The following is a 20,447-nucleotide window of genomic DNA, read 5'->3' as shown; positions in this document are numbered from 1 at the left end:
AGAAGAGCTGCTTATTGCGGGCCAGTAAGGTAAATGCTCCAACGCTCATTCAATTCCCGTAAGCGTCAGAGCATTTACCTCACTGGCCCATGGTAAGAAGCTCTTCTGCGGTTTAGTAAAATCCAGTACTAATCTTTCTTTACTGTATATTAAATACTTGTTTTTAAAATAGTGAAGCTTTAATATATTGGCTACTAATTATTTAATTTGAATAATGGTTTTTTATAGAAAGTACAGAAAAATGTCCACGTCCACCTTCTCTGAGTAACATGGTTGTGCAAGATCTTCAGAAACAGTTTTATGAGAATGATACAGTCCACTTCAATTGTCATGAGAAGTTTAAACTTCATGGTTCTGAAACTATACAGTGTATAAAAGGATCCTGGACAATGCCACCACAGTGTATTGGTCAGTGTTTTCATCTCTTACATTTGTATTTCCTGAACTAAATAGATTTTTCTTAATTAACTGAAAAAAAAAAAAATATATATATATATATATATACACATATATATATATATATATATTTTAAATTATTATTATTATTGAGACAATTTTCAGACTGTTCACATTGCAGAAAGAATGTAATTTTCACCCATAAATTTTTCTCCAAGTAAAGTACCAATCAACTTTTGCAAGTAGTTTATGTATGGGTAGATTTATTATGACAAAAAATATCTCTGGATCTAAATGCATATAATTTTTCCCAAGCCTAAGCATGCCTTAGGAATGCTTCCTATAAATATTAAATGAGAGTAATTGGCAAGCAACCAAGTGTGACATCCCCTCCCACCCCCAGGAGATGCCTCTGTTGTAGAATAGGAGTTGAGAGACTCTTCTTGGGGTCACCATGGCAATGGGAGCTAGTGAAGCTGTCCAGATGAATGGAAATGGGGGAGCCCAGCACAAGATAGCAGGACAAGGCGACAGATAAAAGGATTAAATAATAATAATAATAATAACTTTATTCTTCTATACCGCTGCAATCTGACGACTTCTCAGCGGTTTACATCAGAGACTGGACAATCAGTGAAATACAAAATACAAGTAGTAACAGTATAGTATATTGCCAAAGGATAATCAGAATAGAATTATTACAATTATTAAAGAATTATTATAATTAATGTAATTTCTATTTAGGAGATATATCTATCAAATAGTATAGTTTTAATTTCTTTCCAAAAAGCACCATAGTTCATCTTAGCTGCACTAATGTAATTACTAAACCAGGACTGCTGTTTACTTGCTTGAAACATAAAAGTCCTATCCAAAATGACCTGTATCTACAACCAGTGATAAATTACAATTTCTGGTTCACCACGTGGGGTTATATAGCACAAAGTAAGACAAAAGATAAGTAGGGGCCAGTCTCCATTCAACATTTATATGTCTTCTTTGAAATTCTTACATCTATCTCCCTTTGAATCTCTATTTACATATGCAGATGACATCCTTGTCCTTCTCGAGATAGATTCAAACCTCACTAACCTCACTGAAAATATAACAGCTTGCATAATGAAACTCCAATCCTGGGCCCTCTCTGTACAAATTAAGCTGAATGAGTCCAAAACAAAACTACTCTGGCTTGGCCAAAAATTTGATCAGTTACCCACGCTCATTCTACTACCTTCTGGCCCCTCACTGCAGATCGAATTCTCAAGCAAAGTTTTGGGCAACTCTCTGGTAAAAAAATGTTTTTTTAGTCTTCACATGCTGAGGAAAGTGAGATCCTGCTTCCGCCAAAACATTTTGCTGTCCTTGTACAAATTCTTTCCAGACTGGACGATTGTAATTCCATCTAAGTCCAACCAAGAAAAATCTTCAAAGACTTCAGTGGATCCAGAACACTGCGGCTAGGTTGATCTTCGCAAAAAGCAAATTTGATAATTTTTCCCCGCTTCTGTCAAAACTTCACTGGCTTCCGATGATTTCTAGGATTCACTTTAAATGTACCTGCCTAATTTTCAAGATCCCCTAATCCCACTATCCTGGAATTCTTTGAGACCTGACACTACCAGATCCGCCCACATACTCAAACTATCTTTCCCCTCGTTAAAAGGTGTCATGTATGAAGGAAATTAGGGAAATCCCTTTTCTTCAAATTCACTGAGCTTTGGAATAACCTCCCTGCCCCGCTGCGGAACCTAGGCTCCTTCCAATTATTCCGAAAGAATCTGAAAACCTGGCTTTTCTCCAAACATAAAGCTATCTATTTAAAATGTAAAGCTAGCTATCCTCTTCATAACCTCTAATTTCTTATTATGTCCTTCCCTCATTTATTGAATTACCTGTAAACTGTGTCAAGCTCTATCTTTATGGAGATGATGCGGTATATAAACTTAAGGGTACTTTAGGAGGCCAGGGGCTACACACAGCAGAGGCAGTCAGAGGAAATATTCAGCAGCCCTTATCTACTTAGCAATAGGATAAATCCCTTTGAAAATGTGTCTGTTAGTTTTCTTGTTTTAAAATGTGTGTATCACTGCTGTGTTATTTTTAAATAGAGGAACAACTTTGTAATCAGCCACCAAATATAAAAAATGGAAAAGTAGCTACACCACCGAAGCTCAGATACAGTGAGGATGACACGGTGACATATAATTGCAATAGCGGTTTCCATACAGAAGAACCAAATGAAATAACTTGTACTGGAGGGAAGTGGTCAGCACCGCCTCAGTGTAAAGGTAAATATGTTCTTTGATGGTTTTTAATCCTTCCATTAACAATTTCCATATGATTTTCTGATTATGCACATTCATAGGTTAAATATTTTTGCTATCCAACACAATATTGTTTCTTTATACGCTGAAAAGTTCTTAGCTCAGCCAAGAAAAGAATGATGTGGAGCCATGAAACACACAAGTTATTCTACACTTTTCTTGAAACTTTTTCTTTCATTTCATATCACTAAAACGAAAAGTGTCAAGAAATCATTCTCTTCTTGGTTAGGCTGAGAACTTTTCAGAAGCCACTGATATAAAAAAAAGAGACAAAAATTATGATTTGTTTTGTTTCTGTCAGTATTAAAGATTAACCCATAAAGAAAATTTTAGTGAGAGTGTTCGGGAGTGGACATGCAGGCCGCCTGGAATTATACCCCGATATTTAGTGCTGGTACCTGGACATGGCCTGGCACTGAATACTGGGGCACAGTTTAGCCAGCAACAATCAGCATTTGAAAAAACATCATCCACTGCTGGCTGAATATTGGGGGGGAACTATCTGGCCCCCTGACTGGTAGTATGTTTCTTAGAAACTGAGTAAAATTAAATACAGTCAAACCTCAGTTTATGAGTGCCGCGGTTTGCGAGTGTTTTGCAAGACAAGCAAAACATCTGCAAAATCTGCACCTCGGAAACCGGTTTGCGAGCCCCCCCTCCGCGATCCGGCACATCCCCTGCTTGCGTCGCCCTTCCCCCCACTGTGATCCGGCATCCTCCCCCACACACACACAAACATAATCACTTACCCCAATCTGGCACCGGCCCAGCACCAACACACAGGACATGCCAGTGCTGGTGCCCGAAGATCCTCCCTGTTGCTTGTGCTGAGCCTTGAGCATCTGCGCATGCTCAAGGCCTTCTAGTTCTCGCTCTCTCCGAGATTCTCGGAGATCTCCGAGAATCTCGTAGAGAGTGAGAATAAGAAGGCCTTGAGCATGCGCAGATGCGAGCAGGAGGGATGCCGCATGGTGGGGGGATGCCGGATCGCTGGGTGTATGGGGGGTGTGGAGCAACGCCATTGGCCTCGGGGGTGGGGGGTAAGATGGAGCAGCATCGGTTGCCTCGGGGGTGGGGAATGAATCCAGCAAGTTTCCCTTACTTCCTATGGGGAAACTCGCTTTGATATACGAGTAACAGTGGCGTACCAAGGGGGGGGGCGGGGGGGGCGGTCCGCCCCGGGTACCAAGCCCTGAGGGGGTGCTCCCGGTCCGGTCCAGTTACCCCCCCCTGCGCCGGGTGTCGCGTCTGGAAACAGCCTGCAGCAAGATCGCGATGCCAGAGATCTTTGCCTGCTTCGACTGTTTCCTCCGCCACGGTCCTGCCCCTCCTCTGATGTCAGAGGAGGGGCGGGACCGCGGCGGAGGAAACAGCCGAAGCAGGCAAAAATCTCTGGCATCGCGCGATCTTGTTGCAGGCTGTTTCCCCAGGGCAGTAGCGTACCAAGGGGGGCGAGGGGGAGGTCCATCCCGGGTGCCGCCTTAGGGGGGGGTTCACAGCTGGCCCGGTCCCTATCGCGCTCCTACCCTCCCAGCGAAAGCAGCATCGGCGCCATTATCGAAAAAGGTAATGGCGCCAGGCCTTGGAGCACCAAGGCAGACCGCTTCTCCCCCCTCCCAGCCGAAACCCCGCTGACCATCCTATCTCTCTCCCCCCCCCCCAAGTGAACCTTTCTGACCCTCCCAGCGAAAGCAGCAAACCTCCCTCCAGTAGCGTCGGCTTTATCCTCCCTCTGCCGCATCACTGATGACGTCATCAGTAACGCGGCAGAGGGAGGAGAAAGCCGCGAAGGAGGTTTGCTGCTCTCGCTGGGAAGGTCGGAAAGGTTCACGGGGGGGGGGGGAGATAGGAGGGTCAGCGGGGGTTCGGCTGGGAGGGGGGAGAAGCGGACTGCCTCGGTGCTCCATTACCTTCTTCGGGCAGCAGCAGCGTTTACAATTCGCTGCTGTTGCCGGCTTCAGGCCTTGTTCTCTGCCGGGTCCTGCCTACTTCCAGTTTTCATGAAGACAGGACCCGACAGAGAGGAAGGCCTGAAGCGGGCAACATCAGTGAATTGTAAACGCTGCTGCTGCCCGATGAAGTTCAGGACATCAGGACATCGGGGAAGGAGCAGGGAGAAATCGGCTGCTGGCTTGGGGGTGAGGGTAGGGAAAGAATCGTGGAAGTGGAGAAATCGGCACGATGGCTTTGTGCAGGCTAGGGGGAGAGAGAAAGAAAGGAAAAAATAAAGAGGGGGGGCCAGGGGGAGAGAGAAAGAAAGAGGGGGACCAAGGGGAGAGAAAGAAAGGCAGAAATAAAGAGGGGGACCAAGGGGAGAGAAAGAAAGGCAGAAATAAAGAGGGGGTCAAGGGAGAGAGAAAGAAAGGCAGAAAGAAAGAGGGGGACCAAGGGGAGAGAAAGAAAGGCAGAAATAAAGAGGGGGGTCAAGGGGGAGAGAAAGAAAGGCAGAAAGAAAGAGGGGGGCCAGGAGGAGAGAGAAAGAAAGGCAGAAATAAAGAGGGGAGCCAGGGGGAGAGAGAAAGAAGAAGGATCAGAAGAAGGACCAGAGACTCATGAAATCACCAGACAAAAAAGTAGGAAAAATGATTTTATTTTCAACTTAGTGATCAAAATGTGTCCGTTTTGAAAATTTATATCTGCTGTCTATATTTTGCACTATGGCCCCCTTTTACTAAACCGCAATAGAGTTTTTTAGCGCAGGGAGCCTATGAGCGTCGAGAGCAGCGTGGGGCATTCAGCGCAGCTCCCTACGCTAAAAACCGCTATCGCAGTTTAGTAAAAAGGGAGGGGGAATATTTGTCTATTTTTGTATAGTTGTTACTGAGGTGACATTGCATAAAGTCATCTGCCTTGACCTCTTTGAAAACCCGCGGAATATAAATGATAATTAACATTTTCTCTGCGTACAGCGTGCTTTGTGTTTTTAAAATTTTATTGTTGGTAGATCATTTTGACTTGGCCACAAAGGTAAGGGGGAGGGAGGGAGGGGAACTGCTGAAAGACATCTAATAATCCTTGCAGGCTTGACTGCAGGGAATTATTTTTGTAAAATCATGTTTTGTTATGTGACTGGCATTATCTAGACTTTAATTTCTATGAATGAATAGAATGAAAATGATATAAAATTACTTGCTTGTTTTTATGTGCGTGCGCTGAAGGAAAGTGGAGAGAGAGTGGGCTGAGGATGCTGAAGGGAAATGGGGAAGAGAGTGGGGAGAAGACGCTGATTTATAAATTGACAATTGTACAGAATATTGTTTCTTTTTATACTTTAATATAAACAATTCAAGGCTTGTGTGGATGGAATCAGGTGGTTTGCGGGGATGGGGACCGAGCTTACGGGGATTAGTCCAATAAAATTGTATTTTTTTATATCTCATTATTTGTTTTATTTTTATTTGTTAATTTATAAAGTGGTGATTGTTATGTATCAGTTTTTTCAAATTTACATCTACTGTCTTTATATTTTGCACTGTTTTAGAGGACATGTGTTACTGTTTTTTGTGGTGTTGCATTGTATCCAGGGTCTGGTTTCTTGGCGGATCAGTTTAACTTTTGTCTACATATTTCTATTTTTAGTTTGTGATTATTCCATTTTGGGCGAGGGTGTATCTCTGTTCTGTGTGTTCTGAAAAAGACATAGTTTTCAGTTGGCATTGACTACAGGACCAATTGACTGTGCGGGATCTGGCTTGTTTAGTTTTACAATGTATGTGTTGGTGTTCTAGTGCTCACTGCAGTGTTTAAGATGCAGCCTTTTCCTAGGTACACTCTTGTGGTGCGATATGTAGATTGGTACTAAAAATCATATTTTTCATATAGATGGGGGGGGTGTCAAAAAATGATGGGCCCTGGGTGCCACATACCCTAAGTACGCCACTGCCTGCAACTACTCCATATGTACTTCTAATGTCATGACAATTTAGACATAATTTATGTTTTGTTATGTTTGGAATAATGGTTACATATATGAGGTTCAATAAAAGAAAATTTTCACTGCCTGTTTCTATTCTGACCATTTATTCCATTTCATGGTTATTGCAAAAAAAAAAAAAAAAAATTTTTACATGGGGGGGGGGGGGGGTGTCAAAAAATGATGGGCCCCGGGTGCCACATACCCTAGGTACGCCACTGACGAGTAAATTGGTTTATGAGCATGCTTCTGGAACGAATTTATGCTCGTAAACCAAGGTTCCACTGTAATCGATACTTAAGGATGGGCCTATTTATAAAGACAAGAGAAAAAGTTTTCCACAACAATTGAGATACCCATATTGACTAAAGTTCATCTTTTATTCTCTGGGAAAATGAAATAAGAAATCTGAATGGTCATTATGAGCAACTTCTCCACTCTTGTAAACTTTACATTTTGTTTGTTTCTTAGGGTTTGTTTGTTTTTAATTGTTTTTGTTCTTTTATAAATAGGCCCCGAGGAACTAACCCCCTCTTTTACTAAAGCCAGTAGTACAGGTTGGCATGGTAAATGCTCCGACGCCATAGGAATTGAATTTGCCATGTGGCACTTGGCTATGCAGCTTTGTAAAAGGGGGCCTAAGGCACTTTTGTAATCACAAATGAATTAAATATAGTAATGACACAAAAGTAGAAACTGTCTTCAGAACAACTAGCCTGCTTCTCCAGTGGTATAATAAGGGGGTGGGGCAGACCACCCTATGTGCCAACTTGACAGAGGCACCAGTATCTCTTCTCTTCCCCCTCCACTCTAACCCCCAGTGATGGGATGGGTTTCTGAAAAGTACTCCTCCTGTTGCCTCTTAAAATTTTTGCCAGCAGCAAGCAGGCTGTCCTACACGTTGCTCACGCAGACCTTGACCCTCACTTTAGAAACATAGAAATAGACGGCAGATAAGGGCCACGGCCCATCTAGTCTGCCCACCCCAATGACCCTCCCCTACCTTTCTCTGTGAATAGATCTCACGTGTCTATCCCATTTGGCCTTAAAATCAGTCTTGCTGCTGGCCTCAATAACCTGAAGTGGAAGACTATTCCAGCGATCAACCACCCTTTCAGTGAAAAAGAATTTCCTGGTGTTCCCGTGCAGTTTCCCGCCCCTGATTTTCCACGGATGCCCCCTTGTTTCCGCAGGACCCTTGAAAAAGAAGATATGTTCTTCCACCTCGATGCGGCCCTTGAGATACTTGAATGTCTCGATCATGTCACCCCTCTCTTTGCGTTCCTCGAGTGAGTACAGCTGCAACTTATCCAGCCATTCCTCGTACGGGAGATCATTGAGTCCCGAGACCATCCGGGTGGCCATTCTCTGGACTGACTCCAGTCTCAGCACATCCTTACGGTAATGCGGCCTCCAGAATTGTACATAGTATTCCAGGTGGGGCCTCATCATGGATCTATACAATGGCATAATAACTTCAGGCTTACGGCTGACGAAACTCCTGCGTATGCAAACTATGATTTGCCTTGTCTTGGATGAAGCTTGCTCCACTTGATTGGCAGTCTTCATGTTCTCACTGACGATCACCCCTAAGTCTTGTTCTGCTTCAGTTCTTGTTAAGATCTCGCCATTAAGGGTGTAAGTCTTGCATGGATTTTGGCTGCCCAGGTGCATGACTTTGCATTTTTTGGCATTGAAGCTGAGTTGCCAGGATCTAGACCAGCGCTCCAGTAGTAGTAGGTCGTGCATCATGTTGTCGGACATTGAATTTATGTCTGTTGTGCTTTTGCCCACTACATTGCTTAGTTTGGCGTCATCGGCGAATAATGTTATTTTACCTCGCATCCCTTCTGACAAGTCTCTTATAAAGATGTTGAATAGGATCGGGCCCAGGACCGAGCCCTGCGGCACTCCACTGATTACCTCCGTCATTTCGGAGGGGGTGCCGTTCACCACTACCCTCTGAAGCCTACCTCCAAGCCAGTTCCCAACCCATTTCGTCAATGTGTCGCCCAATCCTATAGAACTCATCTTGCTCAGCAACCTGCGGTGTGGTATGCTATCGAATGCTTTACTGAAGTCCAGGTATACGATGTCCAGGGACTCCCCAACATCCAGCTTCCTCATCAACCAGTCAAAGAAGCTGATCAGGTTGGATCCCCTTAGTAAATCCATGTTGACGGGGATCCCGTAGATTCTCCTCGTTCAGGATCGTATCCAATTGGCGTTTGATTAGAGTTTCCATTAGTTTGCACACTATTGATGTGAGACTCACCGGTCTGTAGTTTGCTGTCTCCATCTTGGAGCCTTTCTTGTGGAGTGGAATGACGTTAGCCGTCTTCCAGTCCAACGGGATGTTACCCGTACTAAGGGAGAGATTGAAGAGCGCGGATAGCGGTTCCGCCAAGACATCACACAACTCCCTGAGCACCCTGGGGTGTAGGTTGTCAGGCCCCATTGCCTTGTTAACCTTAAGCTTTGACAGCTCGCAGTACACACCGCTGGGTGTAAACTCGAAATTACTAAACGGGTCATCTGTGTCAACCCTTGTCTGTAGCTGAGGGCCGAGTCCTGGTGCCTCGCGGGTGAAGACTGAACAGAAGTATTCATTTAACAGTTGGGCTTTTTCCAAGTCCGCTTCTACATAGTCTCCGTCTGGTTTCCTAAGACGTACTATCCCGCCTGAGTTCTTATTTCTGTCACTGATATACCTGAAGAAGGATTTATCTCCTTTCTGGATGTTCTTCGCTAGAGACTCCTCCATGCGGAATTTGGCCTTCCTAACTGCTGTTTTGACGGCTTTTGACTTGGCCAGATAGACTTCCCTAGAGTCCTGTTTCCCTGATTGTTTGTAAGAGATGAATGCTTTTTTCTTCTCCTTGATGAGGTCCGAAATCTCCGCAGAGAACCACTGTGGCTTATTGTTCCTTCGCCGTTTACTTACTGATTTGTTGTTTCTTGTATGGTGGCTTTTAAAGTCGACCACATTTCTTCCACGTTATCGGTTTCTGCTTGGCTTTGTAGCGCCTGGTGAACGAAATCTCCCATTTCTTTGAAGTTTGTGTCCTTGAATTTGAGGACCTTGGTCAGTGTGGTAGATTTAGTGAAACCTTTCCTGGGATTGAACTATACCATGTTGTGGTCACTGGAGGCCAATGTGTCACCCACCGAGACCTCTGTGACACTTTCTCCATTGGTAAGTATCAGGTCCAGTATTGCCTGATCCCTTGTTGGTTCCAACACCAGTTGCCTGAGTCTTGCTCCCTTCATAGAGTTTAATAGCCTCCTGCTGCTGCCGGAAGCAGAGGAAAGCGTGTCCCAATCCACATCAGGAATGTTGAAGTCACCTAACAATACTGTGTCCCCACGCAAGGTGATATTCTCTATATCTCCGATTAATTCCATATCTAGGTCATCCTGTTGTCTTGGGGGTCTGTATATTACGCCAAGATACAGGCATTTGTCCTTCCCTCTGGCCAAATTTACCCAAAGGGATTCCCCAGTGTAGTGGACATCTGTGATTCTAGTGACCTTAATGTCATCTTTAGTAATGCTACACCTCCTCCTATTTTGCCCTCCCTGTCCCGATGAAGCAAGTTGTAACCTGGTATGACCATGTCCCACCCGTGGGGAGTCCGTGAGCCAGGTCTCAGATATCGCCACCACATCTAGGTCAGCATTCCTCATTTCTGTTTCTAATTACAGGATCTTGTTTCCCAGACTGTGGGCGTTTACGTACATAGCCCTCCATGTTGTATGTTTGTTATGTCTCAGTGGGGATGTTCCCGCTTGAGCTACTTGGACAACTTTAGCATTATTCGCCTGTATTGTACTTTCCCTAGACCCAGAGTTACAACGTGCACCTATCCCGGACTCCCCAGACCCAGAATTACAGTGTGTTCCTATCCCAGACTCGGAAATGTGTGTACCCTGTGGGGGTATTCCCGCTTGGGCTACTTGAACTCCTTTAGTACAATTAGCAATGTGTGTTCTCTCGCTGGACCCAGAATTACAATGTGTACTCCCTCTAGACCCAGAATTACAATGTGTACTCCCCCTAGACCCGAATTACAATGTGTACTCCCCTTAGACCCTGAATTACAATGTGTACTCCCCTTAGACCCAGAATTACAATGTGACCCAGAATTATAATGTGAGCCAACCCCAGACTCGAAAGTGTGTATACTCTCCCTTGACACAGATCGGTGTTACTTACCTTAGTCTCAAAAAAGTATTGGCAGCTTAGCTCGCCAGGTAGGTTGTTTGTGCCCATACCCTCCCCCAACTTACCTAGTTTAAAGCCCTGTGTAGTAGGCAGGCTAGACGGTGTCCAAGGACGTTCTTCCCTCTTCTGGTCAGGTGTAACCCGTCTGGTCCCTGTAGTCCTTGCAGGGACCAGGAAGTGACATCAGAAGAAAGACTCAGCCGGCATGAGCAGTGGTTATGATAGCCTGCTTGCTGCCGGTGTAGAAATGAAGAGGTATGGGGGAGGGAGTGCAGCGCTGTCAGGGCAGTGGGGAAGAGCACATCAGAGGAGCATGGGATGACAATACTGGGTGTGTCTGCCTCAAGTGCCAACTTCCCTTGCTTATTCTGTAGGGTCATGAAATGGTTAACTGTTGTTTAAAATATTGCTCTGGCCTACATAGCTGAAAACAGTGTACAATCTACTGACCTCATCTGCCTAAAATGTATGTCCCTACCTTACCACATTGTAAGCTAAATAGATAAGAGTTTGAGCCATGATGTACCCTACCCTTCTGTACTTGTAACATTTAGAACTGTAAGATTTAGATAAGCAGAGAAATGAGCTAGTTTCCTATAGGACTATAAGTTGTATCCCTGAACCTATCATAAGTGCTGGCTTAGGACCAATAATAATTGTAGAAAAGTTATAGAAGTAACAAATGAAAATTGTAGTTTTTGCATATATTAGTTTGCGTATGCTTAGTGAAAAGGGCATAAAAGTCCGTGCATTCTAATACTCTAGTAGGCAGGCTGTTAACTGCACTAGAGTCCAGCATGCTGTAATAAACCTCTTGTACTTTCTTCACGCCTCTGACTTTGTGTGTCCAAGTGACCTTTCATTTGGCTTCTGAACAGGGACTTGAAGGTCTCTTGACTACTGGTTATTCGATTGGTCACTTGTTTCTGGTCCTACGGCTGACATGTCTGCTTAGCCAGCTGTCTTCCTTTTGGGGGGTTGGCAGACCTCAGGACGTTCGACCACTTCAACTGACTTATCCAGTCTCAGTTTAAAGTACAAGAATCTGTATCAGTTTAATTCTGTCCTGGAGTGGCCACCATCTGGTAAGTAGGAATTGATCATTCCTATCCTGTCTCTTGTCTCCTGCCTAGTAAGCCACTTGATCCGTCGCTGAAGTCGTGGGGAGGGATTCTAGGAACTGTTATTTTCTGATTGAGTAACTAAACTGAAGTCTGTTGTGTTTTGTCAGTTTGAGAGTGTCTGAGACGTCCTTGAGGATGAAGCGAGTGCGAACCTGTTAGTACTGCGTTTTTCTAGTCCGGAGATGGGCAGGGCCGGGAATACAGGGAAGTGTTTTTGTCCTCCATTGCACAATGGAGGGATGTCAGTCTACCTATGGGGACCCCTTGATACAATGTTAGCTAATTTTAAAAAGGGATTTGGCTCTGATTATGGGATTACACTTAACAAATCAACCCTTATTTATCTGTGCCAGTTAGAATGGCCGACGTTTGGTGTGGGCTGGCCCCCTCTGGCTCCCTGGAAGAGGACATAACCCGTCAAGTTTTTATACATTCTTTTGCTGTCGGTTCCTCTTCCAGTCAACCAATTTTGCATTCCAATGGGAAAACCCTTCCCCTGGACAAACCTCCCAAGTAACCTGGACCCGTCTACCCCAGGGCTTTAAGAAATAGCCCCACTCTATTCAGCACTGCCCTTGCTTCAGACCTTGCCAATTTCTTCCCTTCATCTGATTCCCAAGTCCTGCAGTATTCCGGGTTCCTTATGAGTTCTGCCTGTCCAATATGAATTTTTGTTCTCCATGTTTGTTTTATAAAGTATTTTTAGAATTGTGTTATGTCCTGAATGTCTGACCTGGTTCAGAGAAATAGCCGACTTTGTTGGTGCTGAGTGACAATGTGTGTGAATGTATCTTTTAAACCCAAAGACTACATCTGTAATTTGATCTCTTTGATTTTTAAGTCACTCTCTCTCCTTTGTGAAATTCTGAAGGGAGGGGGAGTAGGTCTCTCCTGCTTCTTTTACCATAATAGCAGTGAGACGCATGTAGATTGTAACAAAAAAAGGTGTAAAGTTGTGTGTATGGATTATCTTTTGTGAGAGCATAATTCGTTCCAGACGCATGCTTGTAGTCCAGGGCACTCGTGTATCAAGGCGAGTTTCCCGATAGGAAATAATAGAAACTCAGACAATTTGTTCCACAATCCAAAACTTTAATCCAAAAATATACATACTTGTACTGCAAGCCTTTGCTCGTTTGGAACAGTCACTGTACTCCTGCAGCGTCATATAGAGAGGAACCATTGGCTTAGTTGTGATAATGTGATGCTTGTATACTGTATATACTTGTATTGCAAGAAGTTGCTGGTATAGCAAGTTAAAATTTAATCATTGCTTGTCTTATAGAACACTTGCAAACCAAGTTATTTGCAATCCAAAGTTTTACTGTATATTCCAATCTTTGTTTTGTATTTCTGTTTATAAATCATGTAAGTTTAGGTATAAGAATGTAATTTTTAGGAATGCTTTTGTATGGAAGTAAATATTTTTGCCAATGAGATGATAGTGAAGGGACTGCTGCTTTAGAGAGTGCTTGTGTCAGACTACCCTGTTTAGTGGGTGGATCCAGAGCTGAATTTTAGCTTAATTTTATAAGTCAGCTCTTTGGGGTAGGAACAGGGACTTGAAGGTCTCTTGACCTCTGGTTACTTGATTGGTCACTTGTTTCTGGTCCTACGGCTGACGTGTCTGCTTAGCCAGTCTGCCTTTTAAATTTTCCTGTGGCCATATTTCCACTAATTCCAAGTGTTATCTATCTTGGGTTTCATATTTCCCAGGGTACCAGGTCCCTTCCCACACTTTGTAACGGAGCCGGTACCTGTGTTTCAGCTAGGCCCGTACTTCGTTCACGATAGCGCTTCCCGGTCGTGCTTCCCGTAAAGTAAGGAAGTCCTGCTGGATTACATTCACTCTCAATATATGAAACAAAATGTAAAAGAGTCAGTTCACAGTTCATATAACACTCGGTTTATTGTGGGTTTCAGTTGGGAGACTACTTTCATTCAGTCCTGACTCCCAAAACTACAAAATAAGTCCACAAACAGAAAAATAGAGCTGACAAAAAACTGTGAGGTTTCAGCTCTCACCTTCATGCAGGAAAGTGAGATAAATCACTTGGATATACTATTGCCTTCAAAGGCTGGGAAATAAATCCCAAACTGCTGCTGTCTTAAACTCAGACAGTTATGCAGCACTGCTGCTTGCACTTCTTACAGCGCTGTGTCCAAGCCTTAAAGTTAGGCAGGCTTGGCCCCAATCAGTTCAAACTGCTGATGGGGGGGAGGGGAGTAAGTGAATCCACTAATTAAACTTTCTGAAATACAGAATGCCACAAATGGCCCCACAAACCCAACCAGTATGGACAGTGGATTCTCCCCACAGATTACTTCCCTCACTCACAACATAACAGCCAAAATCAAAGTAAACTTCATGTTTTCAGCACCCTTTAAGTTTAGAAAAAAAATGTTTTTTTTTCTTTCCTGCTTCAACTCAGCAGGTCAGCACAAGTCCCAATTAACTTACATTAGCCCCAGTCTCTGAGAAATATGGAAACAGATAGATAATACTCCAAGCAACTACCTGGCCCTGCCACTTAACTCTCTTCCATCAGAATGTCTTCAGGCAGTCCATTAGTTGTTGAGCAGTCCAAGGGCTCTTGTAGTGTTTGCTGGTTGGCAAAAGGGTCTGTGTCAATCTCCTGCATCTCAACGTCCTGGGACTCATGAGAGCAGCCAGGAGAGACCTCTTCCTGGGCTGTCCCAGGGTGAACTGTCCTACTCCTCCTTAGAGCAGCTTCTAAAGAGCTAAGGTGAGCACGCCCTGCTCTCAGCGGGGGAGGAGCAGCCTGCACTATTTGCTTAGCTTTCCTGGACTTTCTAATTATCTCCTTCAGCTGGAGGTGAATCTCTAGCAGGCTGTTCTAAGCTGTTTCTCTCACCCTCCTCTCTTCCCTGGAGATCCTTTAGTTCAGATTTAAAGGGGAATGTAGAAATTTCCCTTCTCCTGCCTACAACCCTATCTCCCTGATTAGCCTTTTGCACAATCTGGCTAGCTTTACTAGTAACAAAACCTGGCACAAGATGAGCTTCAGAGCTAGGATTGTGACAACTTGTGTCCAGGCTGTCTGTAGTCTCCCTATTCCCGATACTCGTAAAGCCCTGCGTGCCTTCCTCGGTATCGCCGGATATTGTCGTATCTGGATCCCTGATTTCTCTACTATTGCCCTCCCTCTGTATGATTTCACCAAAGGCGCTGACTCAGCCCTTTTTGTCTGGACCCAACTTTAGGAGCGGTTTTTTCACTGCCTCCAAAAACTTCTGACTCAGGCTCCTGCCCTTGGCCTTCCTGACCTCTCCAAACCTTTTCAGCTCTCTGTTCATGAAAAATCCAGTAATGCAGCCGGAGTTCTTACTCAGTTCCTTGGTTCCTGGCGAAGGCCCATTGCCTATCTCTCTCGACAATTGGATCCTGTTGCTGCCGGGTGGCCTCCCTGTCTTCGGGCAATTGCCACCGTATCAGATCTCTTACAGCACGCTAACAAACTCACTTTTGGCCAACATATTGACCTCTTTGTCCCACACTGTGTGACCTCTCTTCTAGAACATAAAGGCTCCCTGTGGCTCACGAATGAGCACTTCCTTAAATACCAAGCCCTTCTTTGTGAAAACCCTCTTGTTGTCTCTTCAATCCTTGACCCCTCCACTCTCCTCCCTGTCTCCTCCCAGCTGGTCGTGCACAACTGCCTTGACACCGTTGACTTAGTTTATTCTTCCCGTCCTGATCTCACTAATATCCCCCTCCGGGATCCTGATCTCACTCTTTTCACAGATGGCAGTTTGTCTGTTACCCCTTCTGGTATCCGTATTGCTGGTTACGCTGTAGTCTCTGCCACTTCCCCTTTATTCATGGGCCCTCTGCCCTCTGGCACTTCCGCCCAAGAAGCTGAGCTGTATGCCCTCACTTCTGCCCTGCGTCACTCTGCCTCTCAGTCTTGCAAAATATATACTGACTCCAAATATGCTTTCCTTACCTTGCATGCCCATGGGGCCATCTGGAAATATCGAGGTTTCATTACAGCCTCCGGCCGCCTGATCCATCATGCTCCCCTCATTCTTGACCTCCTTGAGGCCGTTAAATTGCCCTCCCGTGTCGCGGTTATGCACTGTCGAGCCCACCGTCGTGTCACTGATCTCATCTCACGTGGCAATGCCCTTGCTGATCACACAGCCCGAGCTGCTAGCCTCTGCCCCCCTCCTTTGGCTCCTCTGTACACCATCATTCCTTTTCTGGACACCCTTACACCCCAGTACACTTCTCAGGAACAGACTTGGGCACGCACTCTTTCGGGCCAGTCTGTCCTGAAAGGGGGGTGGATACAAATATGTGCCAATTCAAGTGCCAATCCAGACCCACACACTGATACTTCAAACACAAGCACAGCGGGTACCTTCATATTCATTTCTCAACACCTGGCCCTCATGATTGTCAAAAGATGCTATGATCTGGCACACTCTGGAGAACCCGCTATGAAAATGACTCTCAAGAGACATTTCTTTATCAATCACCTTGATCAGCTAGTCTGGAATACGGTCCGACAGTGTGTGGTCGGTTCTAGAACAAAATCCCCAATCAGATGACTGCCACCTCTTGGACACCAACCCATTGGAACATATCCGATGCAGGTTCTGTCTGTAGACCTCACCCACATGCCCATTTCCCGTTCCTTCAGTCACCTCCTAGTCTTCACAGACACGCTGACTAGATGGGTTGAAGCCTTCCCTACTTGTACTGAACGCACCAGGGAAGTAACCCAACACCTAAACGACATAATTCCGCACTTTGGTCTCCCTGTTTCTATAGGCAGTGACAATGGCCCTGCTTTCATTGCCGATATTGTCCAACAAACTGCTCAGGCTCTCCAAATTGAATGGAAATTACATGCTGCTTACCATCCTGAGAGCTCTGGTCAGGTCGAAAGAATGAACAGAACTCTTAAGACCCTTCTCACGAAACGAATTGAAGAAACCAATCTGTCCTGGCCTGTCCTGCTGCTCTCTGTCCTATTTCAGATTAGATGCACCCCATCTAAACCCACTAAATTGTCCCCATTTGAGCTCATGTTCGGCCGGCCACCACCCATTGTGAACCCAGATCCTAGTTCCTTTGCTACTTTGGGATCAGATATCCTCCAGAGTTAGGTCCAATCTTTAGCTAAGGCCCTTCAAGAGCTCCACAAATGGGTCCTGGAAAGGGCCCCACTATTGATAGCTACACAAGTCCATGGATACATCCCTGGAAATACAGTATGGCTAAAACTTGGAAGTCAGACCCCCTGAAACCTAGATGCATAGGTCCTTTTACTGTCCTAATTTCTTCCCTTATAGTTGTCAAGGTGTATATACATGAAACTTGGTTCCACTACAACACAGATCTTCAGCTGAAGCTTTCTAAGACCTCAAAAAGTTCTGAATGTTTACCACTGTACTTAGCAGGTGTTCTGAATACAATTCTTTACAAGTGTTTGAGTTTAATTGACTGCCTGTGGTTCACCACTGCCTTTAGCAAAGTGTCTTGAGTATAACTGTTTGAAGTTTTCTAAGTTGTGCCTGAAAGAAAAATGAGCTTCCTATGTTAGTATATATATATCTGATATTTGTGTTGCCCTCACTGCCTTATGTTTCTTTCTTCTGTAGTTCTTTCCTATTGTACTTAACAAGTGCCCCTAGCCCTTTTGCCTGATGTTTGTTTGCATGAAGGAGTTAAGTACAGAAAGTGTCAAACATCTGAGGGTATTTTCTGTTTCCAACCTACTGGTGATGAAGTTTAAAAGTGGGCGGAAATCTGCATTGATAATGTTGAGGGTCCACTTATCAACTAGACTCTTATTGTAGACCCCACTCGCCCGGTGTCTTTGTATTTTGATACATGTGTGCTATTTGATGTTGCCCAGGGTCATGGTTTTGCCCCTAATACAGTTTGTGTGGCTCCCTAGATTGACAGCGTTATTATACCAAATGTGCTAAGTATATATGTCTGTATAACCTGATGCCTTTAAGAACTGCCCCTATGAGGAAACCTTCACTAATGGTGGAGCCTGTCCTTTATGAGAAAGTGTCTCGTGGGCCACCTACAAGAACCCTCATAAATACCCAGCCAATACCCCCTCTGCCTCCCTTACTATATAGGTCCTAGCTCTGGCCCCTTGTGTACTACAGGCCACTGTAATCCCATGGTTTTCACTATCACTGACCCACATAACTGGAATGCCAATGTCCAAGTCCAGAAGGCCATTGTATATTGATGGTAAAAGGTGAGACCCAGGTATATGTCCGTATTGTATCCCGCTTATGTGCTCCTGTCCATCACTCTGTGGTGGTTCCCCAGTTTTATGAAATTATGAAAGTAGATACTGATTTCCTGTAATCACTAGAAATCTGTTTATACAGTTTGCTGAAACTATAGGTCAGACTCTTAATGTTAGCAATTGTTTTGTATGAGGAGGGACTGGTATGGGAAAACAGTGGCCATGGGAGGCAAAGCAGCTGGACATGTTAAACCTGATTTCACAGACCCTCACTTTTACGTCAGGTCCACGACCTTCACGATGGGCCTTGCGAACCTCCATTGTTGCTTCCCACTGTCTTCAGCGCCCTTCAGACACTGCTCAATGAAACTTCCTATGAATGATAGTTAGCTCCTGATAGTTGATATTGTCTCTGTGATCTGTTTGCCTACTCTTGGTTGCCTGCTAACTGGACTGGTACATGTGTACTTGGCACGATCCGTCCCAGCTTCTTCCTGTTACCGCTGGCCGATGATGAACACCTGGGAGCCCCTGTATTCAACACTAGGGGTCACCAAAACCGGTCTACTTCCACCAATTCCCTTAAAATAGATGCATGAGGTGATGACTGTCCTGCAGAATGGATCATTGCTGTTTACGGACCTGCCACATGGACCGAGGATGACACCTGGGGCTATCGAACCCCAATCTACATGCTGAACCGCATTATTCGTCTACAAGCTGTACTCGAACTGATAACTAATAAGACCTCCCGAGCTTTGAGTACCATTGGCAGAGCGAATGCTAAAATGCGCACTGATATTTATCAGAATCGTCTAGCTTTGGACTATTTACTAGCTGCTGAAGGGGGTGTCTGTGGTAAATTCAACCTCTCCAACTGCTGCCTTGAACTTGAGTAAAGTGATTGAGGAAGTTGTGGATCGTATCACCAAACTGGCTCATGTTCCTGTCCAGACCTCGCGTGACCTTACTACACACTGGATCTCTGGTACCTTCGGCTCCTGGTTGCCCTCTGGTTCAGCAATGAAGACCATCTTGCTGGTTGCCGCCCTGTCTTCTCTGCTCCTTTGCTGCCTGCCCTGTATGGTCCCCATAGCCATAAAGCTGCTCCACTGAACTATGGACTCTGCTGTCAACCGTTCCACTGCTGCATTGGCCCTTGCCCTCTCCCAGTATCATCCCTTATCCACTGGGGACCCCGACTTTCCTGACCCCTAACTTTATTTTATCAGGCTTGGCTCCTTAGGTACGCCAGCCTGAAAGGGGGGAATGTAGGGTCATGAAATGGTTAACTGTTGTTTAAAATATTGCTCTGGCCTACATAGCTGAAAACAGTGTACAATCTACTGACCTCATCTGCCTAAAATGTATGTCCCTACCTTACCACATTGTAAGCTAAATAGATAAGAGTTTGAGCCATGATGTACCCTGCCCTTCTGTACATGTAACATTTAGAACTGTAAGATTTAGATAAGCAGAGAAATGAGCTAATTTCCTATAGGACTATAAGTTGTATCCCTGAACCTATCATAAGTGCTGGCTTAGGACCAATAATAATTGTAGAAAAGTTATAGAAGTAACAAATGAAAATTGTAGTTTTTGCATATATTAGTTTGCGTATGCTTAGTGAAAAGGGCATAAAAGTCCGTGCATTTTTCCTGATTCTAATACTAGAGTATTAGTATTAGTAGGCTGTTAACTGCACTAGAGTCAGCATGCTGTAATAAACCTCTTGTACTTTCTTCACGCCTCTGACTTTGTGTGTCCAAGTGACCTTTCAATACCACTGTGTGTCTCTCTCTCTCACACACACATCATACTTGCCCTTAATTAGTCTGCTTGTCTCTGTCTCATCCCACCTGACCACAGCCAGTGTGCTCCTCTCTCTCAAACACACACATCATACCCTTCCACTTTCAGCCTGTTTCGAAAAGCCTTCCGGACCCCCGGACATGTCCTTGAAAAGGAGGACATGTCTGGGGAAATCCGGACATCTGGTAACCCTACTCAGAGGGGCTGATACAGAAAGCCTTGTGGTCGAGCTGGAATAGTACATGGCTTATATTTATTCAAACAGCAAGATAACTAGCAATAAAATACATATTCAAAAATGCCATAAGAATACATCTAATACAGTTAGCAACCCAAAATAGCTCTACATGCTGAAAGGAATGAGGATGCAAATTACTGCAACGTTAAAAATACAGCAGTAATCAGTAGCCC

The 20,447-nt window shown here is 44.6% G+C and overlaps 1 protein-coding gene across 2 annotated transcripts in view; it reads left to right on the top strand.

Moving 5' to 3' along the window:
• CFH (complement factor H) overlaps window positions 1-20,447 on the top strand; it is a 587,670-nt gene that overhangs the window by 295,228 nt on the left and 271,995 nt on the right. For both annotated transcript variants that reach the window (XM_033962168.1, XM_033962167.1), the window contains exons 15-16: window positions 229-408; window positions 2,505-2,684. In XM_033962168.1, coding sequence (XP_033818059.1) covers window positions 229-408; window positions 2,505-2,684 — 360 coding nt within the window. The remainder of the gene's footprint in view (window positions 1-228; window positions 409-2,504; window positions 2,685-20,447) is intronic.

The sequence above is a fragment of the Geotrypetes seraphini genome, chromosome 10 (genome assembly GCF_902459505.1).
Source record: "Geotrypetes seraphini chromosome 10, aGeoSer1.1, whole genome shotgun sequence".
Taxonomy (NCBI): domain Eukaryota; kingdom Metazoa; phylum Chordata; class Amphibia; order Gymnophiona; family Dermophiidae; genus Geotrypetes; species Geotrypetes seraphini.
Note: the sequence above shows the minus strand (reverse complement) of the source record. Positions and strands in the feature narration are given on the sequence as shown.